Below are 8,938 nucleotides of genomic sequence, written 5' to 3'. Positions count from 1 at the left end.
TTTCCCCTCTACCTCTGACCCCCAATCTCTCTATGACCCCTCATTCTCGAACCTCCCCATCCTCTGACCCCCGTTGCACCTCTCTTCCACCGAGGCCCCATCCACCTCCAATCCCATTCGCCAGTCTTCCTTTCATTCCCCCGACTACAGAGCCCCTCACTGTTTATATATAAGCCTTGGAGTGTGTGAAGCGCAGAATCACCAGAGTATTGCCTGCGCTAAAAGCGTTAAATTATGATGTCAGGATGCATTGCTTTGAGGGCTGATCTGTGAGAAATGCTTAAAATGTCAAACGATTCAATAGGGTAGATATCGGGAAACAATTTCCTCTGGTGCAAGAATCATGAACAACGGTCATATTGTAGAACTCGCTACCACAAGCATTTGTTGAGTCGAATTGCACCATGTATTTAAGGGGCAGCTGGATAAACAGATGAGAGTGAAATTAATTAAAGCTCATGGTGATGGGATGAATGGAGTCTCGTGCAGAGCAGAAACACCGGCATGGACCAGTTGGGCCGAATGGCCTGTTTCTGTGCTGTATATTGTATGTAATTCCATGCAATAAGCTTAAAGTTAGAGTTCGGTCATTCAGGAGCGAAAGCAAGATGCTCTTTTTCACCCGATGGGTGGTGGAAATTAGAAATTCTAACCCACAAAAAGCTGCGGATGCTCGGGATCATTTGGAGCTTTCATGGTTGTGATCGATACATTGTTGTAAGGTGAGGATATGAAGAGATAAGTAGCAAAGCAGGGGAAATGGAGCTGAGCTGCAGATCAGCCATGATCAAATTGAATGGCGGAACAGGCCTTGGAGGCTGAATGACCGACTCCTGGTCTGACTGCACCCGTGTTCAACGGCCTGCTCTTCGATAATATCACTGGAAAGATCAAAGAGAAACTAGCGGGAATGGATAATAATAGAAAATAATGAACTGAGCAGAAACTCGAAACTCCACCGCAGCACACAGAACAGAAACATAGAAGATAGGAGCAGAAGTGGGCCGATCGGCCCCTCGAGCTTGCTCCGCCACTCAATGAGATCATGGCCGATCATCCAAATTCAGTACCGTGTTCCTGCCTTCTCCACATATCCCTTGATCCCTTTAGCCTTAAGATATATATATATAACTCCTTGTTGAATATATTTAATGAATTGGCCTCAACTGCCTTCTGTGGTAGAGAATTCCACAGGTTCACCACTCTCTGGGTGAATAAATTACTCCTTATCTCAGTCCTTAATGGGGGATAGAGATTTCCACAGAGATTCTGCTCCAAAATGAGTCTCAACCTATTTCAATATTGTACAGTACACTATACCTGGGTTATCCATCTTAAAACAGAAAGAGCATCACCTGTAACCTTTAAAGAATGTGGATTTCAGTGAAACCGAGGAAATTTCGAGCCCGTGTCAATGGTTACAACTTTCTACCTGAGATTTTAGATTTAATTTATTCCAGGTGTTGGTGCAAAGCCCGACCACGTCCCGTCATAAAGACATAAAATCCTCACTCAATTGCCAGCCTCAACTCCCACATTCAAACGGCTGAGTTTGGAGCACCGGGGGCGGTATAAACATTGAAAAATATTTGAGAAATGGTGGAATTCAGTTGGTGCATCGACAGGTGTGAACCGTGTGACGTCACCGAGGGGAAAATGAAGCTGCATCTGCTTAAGGTGTTGCAGCGATGCCGTCAGAGCCTGGCTTTCAGTACATTGACAGATAGAAGTGTGAGCAAAATATTATTCCAATCATTGTGTTCTTTCATTTCAAAACACTTGCAATATCAATTTGGATATAATTAGTGCAACACAAACATTACAGTGAAGGGAGTTGATGCACTGCGCAAATGACTGGAAGTAATGTCAATACTCCTGCTGCTTCCTGATCCCACGGAAAGTGTTCATCAATTAAAAATAAGGATTTTCCCTTAATCTCTCATCTCACAGACTCAGTTGAGCCCTGTGTCCAGTGTCAAGAGTAACCATCACTCCTCAGACAGAATGAGAGTTCCGTACAGTGCATATCCATTTACTGTGTTACCACCAGTTATACAGACAGTAATGATTTACTATCCGATTATAGCATCCATTGGAATACCCGGTAAGTGATTATATTCTGTTACTAAATTCCTGAATTAGGGGTTAACTGTGCTCCTGCTCTTATCTTGGTAACAGTCCTTTTTTTACTGTTTTTTCCCCAAGTCAATTGAAAGGCAGAAATTCAGTGACTGTGTTTCCAGCTCTAGCTCGTTCATTGACTGATCACTTGTTGAATTTTTAATGCACTTTAAACCCCCATAACAATTGTAGATTATATTATTCATTTAATGTCCTTCAATTTATTCCATTTTAACTGAGAACCCGTGCACTGTGTTTTGGAATGGGATATTTTAATTTAATTGCTTCTGTGCCCGAACAGTTTTTCTCTCTTCCCCTTCTTTCCATTAGCACTCGTTAATATCTGACAAAGGCTATATTTTATTGAACATTCGCTGTGTTGTAAAATTCTCCCTCTGTTTCTCACTGGGGACCGATCCCTTGACGACCGCTCCTGGACATATACCTGGGAATCCGGACAGTCTGGGCTGAGATTTGCTCAGTCCCATTAATCAGAATCTTCCCGCTGCTCTCGCTCTGTTTCCAGCAAAGTGCTGGATGTTATTCCTGGTGATCACAATCCATGCCAAGGGTGGGTTTGTGCTCCATGCAGGGACACAGACTCTCCCCCTGATCTTCTCCACTGACCGGGCTCCAGCCTGTTCTCAGACTCCTCTTCACCCACCAGGCGGGCATTGTGCTGCCTTCAGCCGGTGGGAGGCAGCTGGAATCTTCCACATCCCTTTCTGCACTGAGAGAGCGATTGGAACAATGCAGCGGCGCTCTGTGATACTGCCCTGTGTTTGGCTCCATTTGAGAAACCTGAATAGGTTTCCACCATTCATATTTTACAAATAGAACCGATTCGATGCTGGATTATTGTCCCTTTATACTAACCGGGCACAACACCAGCTGCACTCTTAGCAACCCTATCTGCCCATTCAAACCGCTGCTCCGTACAAATTCATTTTAATTTCCCTTCAGTTTCTGCCTCAATCACTATCCCTGTAACTGAACTCCTCCGCCTGTCAAATCCCTTTATGAAGACGCTTCTCCAACTCTCTGTTCTCTCTCATCCAATGCCTTCTATTTAATCTTATGCCTATGGCGCCTCGTTCTTGAACCCACAATTTGCTTCTATCTAACTTCTCCCATCCTTTCATAATTGTAAACACTTCTGTCATATCGCCCTGTAATCTGTGCCTGTGTTACATTCTTCGATCTCACATTTACAGTTTCGTGTCACAGAGCCCAGTGTGTGAAACCGGTGTTGCTTAACACTTACGTTACCACTGACTAAATTTCCACTTCATTTGGGAAGCTGAAATCTCGCATTCAGTCTAACGAGTTCCACCACCCGTTGCTACTAAACCCCTTCGAGGTTTCTGATGAAGAAATGTGCGCCGCAGGATAGCTGAATTGGCCCTGGAGGGGCTTCAGTGCAATTTCACCAGACTGATACCAGGGTTCAAAGTATTCAAATGTGAGGACAGGTTGCATAACCTTGGTTTGTATTCCCTTGTGTTTAGAAGGTTGAGGCGTGATATATTCGAGTTTTAAATTGATAAAGGGATTCGATAGCATAGAGGCAGATAAACTGTTTCCTATGGAGGTGTAATCGAGAACGAGGAGGCATAATCTTCAAATTAAAGCTATGCCGTTCATGAATGAAATCAGGAAACACTTTTTCACACAAGGGGTAATGGAAATCTGGAACTCGTTCTCTCAAAAATCCTGTCAATGCTCGGTCAATTGTGGTTTTCAAGACTGAGATCGATAGATTTTTTAAGGTAAGAATATCAAGGGATATGGAACCAAGAGGGGTAATGAAATTAAGGGACTGATTAGCCGTGATATAATGGAATGTCGGAAAAGGCTTGTGGGGTGGAATGACCTACTGCTGTGTCCCTGTCGTCATCATAATTTCTGCAATGCGAGCTCTATTAATCACAAACGCATTTTCATTGTGACTGAATCCGCTACAGTTACAGATGTTGTCCAATGTTATTCTTGCAGGCCTTAGAGTTTCCAGCAAGTCATTGTAACCGGTTACTGATTGAATACATCCGAGTCTCGCTGTGTTACTGCTCTCCTTGCGGGTCTGGCTATTCTCTCTGTCAGTCCTGAGGTGATTATTTATCTGATTTGGGTCAGTTTTGGAAATTCCGAGAATATCTGTCCTCCTTTCCCTCCAAACATTAAGGCATGTTTATTGATACTATAATGTCATTTTAATCTCCAACTGACAATCATATAATATTCTACATTGAATGTCTCAGAGTGATGTGGCTCTAAGTGAGAATGAGCGCAGCATTCAAGCAATGGGATGTTATTTGATTGAGAAATTGCTCCAGTTAATCAGTGGCAGTGACAGTGACCTCTGGCTGATGTTGTCCTGCTGACTTTCTCTGGTTACCTTGTCTCCCTCGCCTTTAACTGTTACTGCCGTGGCTCAGTGCTAGCGCTCCCAGTCTGAGCTAGATGGTTATGTTTTTGAGTCCCTGTCGACAATCTAGGCTGACATTCATATGTGCTGTCTTTCCCATGGCACTGTTTAGAACAAAGTACCCCTCAGCCAACATCAGTAAAACAGATGATCTGTTTGTGGGACTTTGCTGTGTGCATATTCACATTTATTTACAGTACAAGGTGAGTTCAGAGGTTGTAGTAACTATCTGCTGACAGGCGGTGAAGGCCCAAATTAACACTGCTAGAATGTAACTTACAAGTGTTATATTACACTGTATTTCTGGGAAATACTGTTGTGTTGTGAAGGATTTCCTGAAACCACAGTGCTGATGTATTTATTCGGAGCTGCATTCGTGCACCAAGTGAAGTTATGGTCTGTGCCCGCAAATGTCCACGAATATAATTTTGCAGCCAGTTAACAAATAGTGGTTTGATGAGTAATGAATATGGTGAAATTATTTCAGCTATATTTATCAGGCTGCATATTTTTGATAAATTCATTTCTGAAAGGTTTTACTAATTCCAACGTGTTGGCAGCATTCGCAAATATTATCACCTCCTATCGTCGCAGGGTCAAAATCTTGGAACTCTCGACCTAACAGCTCTGTGGGAGCACCTTCACCACACGGACTGCAGCGGTTCAAGAAGGAGGCTCACCCCCACCTTGTCAAAAGCACACAGCATTACATCTCATCTCTGATTCGGGGTTACTTCATTCTTCTGTCTCAGTACTGTTCCACTATTCCTCTGTATCCATGGTAATCCCTCGAATCATCAAACGCACACACACACACAGTTAACTATATTAAACTTATACACGCCTAAAATCATGTGATAATATTTCCATCTAAGACTCGATTGTCTGAACGCAGTTCCACAGGAATATAGTTAATTATTTCTACACCACCTGCCTCATCCTTCTCAGGTTCTCTATTCAGCTCAGATATGTCTCTGGCATATGTTGTACTCCATCTCGCTGTCTCTGTCTGTCTCCCTTTCTAAACAAAATAACTCATGATGCTATTTAAACATTATCCTACACACCAAAGGGATTCGAGTCAAACTCTTCTGAATATTTCTTACATTGTTGATTGAATGTTCTGGAAGCTCAGTTAAATATCTTGTCACATATCCGCAGGAGGTACTTATTGACAGGCTGCCACGCCAGGGGGCAGATGCTCCATATTGCTGATGTGTCAGATTAATATTACATATGTATTCAGCCAATTCAGAGGTTGGACATTTCCAGTCAGTCTTTCTGAATCTGCTTCTCAGCAGGTAATTTGATGTTCTGGGTTGGACTGCAGTCTCCATTGTCCCTTGCACTGGTCTTTGCTGCGGTCTAGTGCTCGCCGCCATCACCTCCTTCTGAAGTTCCCTGCATTATTAGAGGTGACACAAGCGAGGTCGGGATTGTGTCCTTGTTCCATTGTGCACTTTGGAATTTTCTTTTATTCCTGGGTTCACAGAACATGGTAATTGTGTTTATTGCTGCTCACACCTGACCATCTCCCCCTTGTGCTGATTGTTCGAGTTTGCCCAGATGATCTTGCAATTATCAAGGCGCTAATGAAAAGACCTGGATTTCCCGCGAGATGAAGTCGGTAGATCAGGTGAACTGTTCATCTGGCGGTTTGTAAACAGAATCTGCTGCTACTTGGTTGAATTCAAACCTAACAATTCCACTGTTAACATGGTGTTTGATAGCTGTTTCTTCAATGGTCGTTAGTCATAGCCTCCAGCCGGAGAATACGACATGAGAACTCCGAGCCATGTCCGACCTCTGCCTAGTATCTACTCCCCTCCCCAGGCCACGAATCCAAACCCCGCTTGTTGATCTCACCCTCAGTGGTCCCCCTTTAGTATTTACTGCATTCGGCCAGGCTTCTTTCTCACTCATCCTCACCCATCATTTATCTCCCAATTTATAATTGAACTCTCATTACTTATTTTCAATTAGTTTTGGTATGTTTCTTTTCATTCGGTGTTCCGTCACTGAACTGCTACTTGTTACAATTATTTATAACGCATTATCTCGCTGTCCATTTACTCGTACAATTAAAGGGCCGTTGATTTACTCGGAGTTCCGTTGCGTTTCCTTCACACTTGCGATGAAGTTGCGGCTGCGGGACGGAAGCAGCTGCGAGGAAATCACTACAGAATCCATTTTGTTCAATCTTTATTATTTATTGATGGCGTTTATTTTCACTTATTTACTCCACACTCACAGATACTTAACATTGCAATTTTGTGAAAATCATTTACAACTACACAATTCTAGAAGCGGTAAAGAGTTCAGTCCCCCCCTCCCCCGCCCACCCCACAGATCCTGCAGTAAAGTACATTTCACACCAAATACTGTGAAACAAACTGAAACCTAAAAATTGATTCCTTGTTTCTGTTTGTTTCCCATTTACAGCTAACGTGATGACAATTGTGATCTTGTCTCGGGGAAAGTGCGGTCTCTCCAGATGTATCACCCGCTATCTGGTGGCCATGGCAGCGGCGGATCTACTTGTCATTATCACTGATGTAATACTGTTTCGGATTAATGATTATTATTTCCCTACTAACTTCCTGTTCATCACACCTGTGTGTTCTTTCCACACTGCCCTGATTCATGCAGCAACAGATATTTCTGTCTGGTTAACAATCGCTTTCACCTTTGATCGTTTTGTTACCATTTGTTGCCAGAAGCTGAGGACTAAATATTGCACCGGGAAAACTGCTGCCGTGGTTATAGGAACCGTGTGCCCGCTGTTCTGTTTGAAAAATATTCCCTGGTACTTTGCATTTGAACCCTACATTACAATCGACAACCTACCCTGGGGCTGTCATGGAAAAATAGAGTATTACACTGTAACTGCGTGGGTAGCATTTAGCTGGATTCACCGCTGTTTCACCCCACTGCTCCCAATATTCCTGATGTTGCTGCTCAATGCTCTGATGGTAGGACACATTTTGGCGGCCAGTAGAGTCCGCAGGAGGCTGAGGGGCAGCAAGAATGATGCGAATCACAATGATCAGGAAATGGAGAACCGAAGGAAATCCATTATCTTACTCTACGCCATATCCGGAAACTTCATACTGCTCTGGATGACGTATATGATAGTTTTCTTATTAGTGCAAATTACAAACCGTTATTATTCAACAGGTTTCAATGACCCGATGTATATCGCAGATCAAACCAGTTACATGCTCCTGCTATTGAGCTGCTGCACAAACACGTGTATTTATGCAGTGACCCAGACTAAATTCAGAGAGCAGCTGAAGATTGGGATGAAATATCCACTGAGAATGATATTTAAACTAGTTAAGCAAAGCGAAGAGCAGAGGGATTCCCAGCATTAGATCTGCATTGCATCTCATATTGCATCCTGTGTCCTTTCCAAATTTTACAAGAACCCCATCAGGCTCCATCTCTGCCCAGGCTTCTCCAGACCTCTGCTTTTTGCATTAAATAAAGGAAACTACGATGGTATGAGGCACGAGTTGGCTAAGATGGATTGGGGAACGTTTCTTAAAGGGTGGATAGGCAATGGCCAACTTTAAAGATCGCATGGACGGACTACAGAGTTTGTTCATCCCAGTTTGTCATAAGAATAAAAAATAAATGAACTCAACTGTGGTTAACAAGAGAAATTAGGCATAGCATAAGATCCAAGGAGAGGACATATAATTTGGCCAGAAAAAGAAGTAAACCTGAGGATTGGGAGCAATTTAGGATTCAGCAAAGGAGCACAAAGGGATTAATCAAGAGGGGGAAAATAGATTATGAGAGTAAGCTTGTTGGGAACATAAAAACAGACTGTAAAATCTTCTGTAGATATGTGAAGAGAAAATGATTGGTAAAGTCAAGCATAGGTCCGTTGCAATCAGAATCACGGGAATTTATAATGGGGAACAAAGAAGTGGCCGCCCAATTAAATACATACTTTGGTTCTGTCTTCATAAAGGGGGACACAAATAACCTCCCAGAGATGTCGGGGAACATAGGATCTAATAAGAGGGAGGAATTGAATGAAATCAGTATTTGTAGGGAAATAGTGTTGGGGAAATTGATGGGATTGAAGGCCGATAATTCCTCAGGGCCTGATAATCTATATCCTAGGGTACTGAAGGAAGTAGCCCTAGAAATAGTAAATGCATTGCTGGTCATCTTCCAAAATCCTATAGACTCTGGAACAGTTCCCATGGATTGGAGAGTAGCAAAGATAACCCCACTACTTTAAAAAGGTGGTGGAGTGAAAACGGGGAATTACAGGACGGTAAGCCTGACATCGGTAGCAGGGAAATTGCTAGAGTCCATTATAAAAGACGTAATAGCAGAACACTTGGGAAACAGTGACAGGATCGGACAAAGTCAACA

General features: G+C 43.0%; 1 protein-coding gene across 1 annotated transcript; it reads left to right on the top strand.

Annotated features, from left to right (window-relative positions):
* The first annotated feature begins 2,004 nt into the window (after positions 1 to 2,004).
* Positions 2,005 to 7,993, top strand: LOC147095351 (putative G protein-coupled receptor 139). The gene is made up of 2 exons (XM_085973952.1): positions 2,005 to 2,104; positions 6,989 to 7,993. The coding sequence occupies exons 1-2, from the start codon at positions 2,005 to 2,007 to the stop codon at positions 7,918 to 7,920; spliced, it is 1,032 nt and encodes a 343-aa protein (XP_085830078.1). The 3' UTR covers positions 7,921 to 7,993.
* The last annotated feature ends 945 nt before the right edge of the window (positions 7,994 to 8,938 follow it).

This window comes from Somniosus microcephalus, unplaced genomic scaffold (assembly GCF_052327205.1).
Source record: "Somniosus microcephalus isolate GS21.2 unplaced genomic scaffold, FLI_Smic_1.0 unresolved_chr1, whole genome shotgun sequence".
Classification (NCBI taxonomy): domain Eukaryota; kingdom Metazoa; phylum Chordata; class Chondrichthyes; order Squaliformes; family Somniosidae; genus Somniosus; species Somniosus microcephalus.
This window is presented reverse-complemented; position numbering and strand designations above follow the sequence as displayed.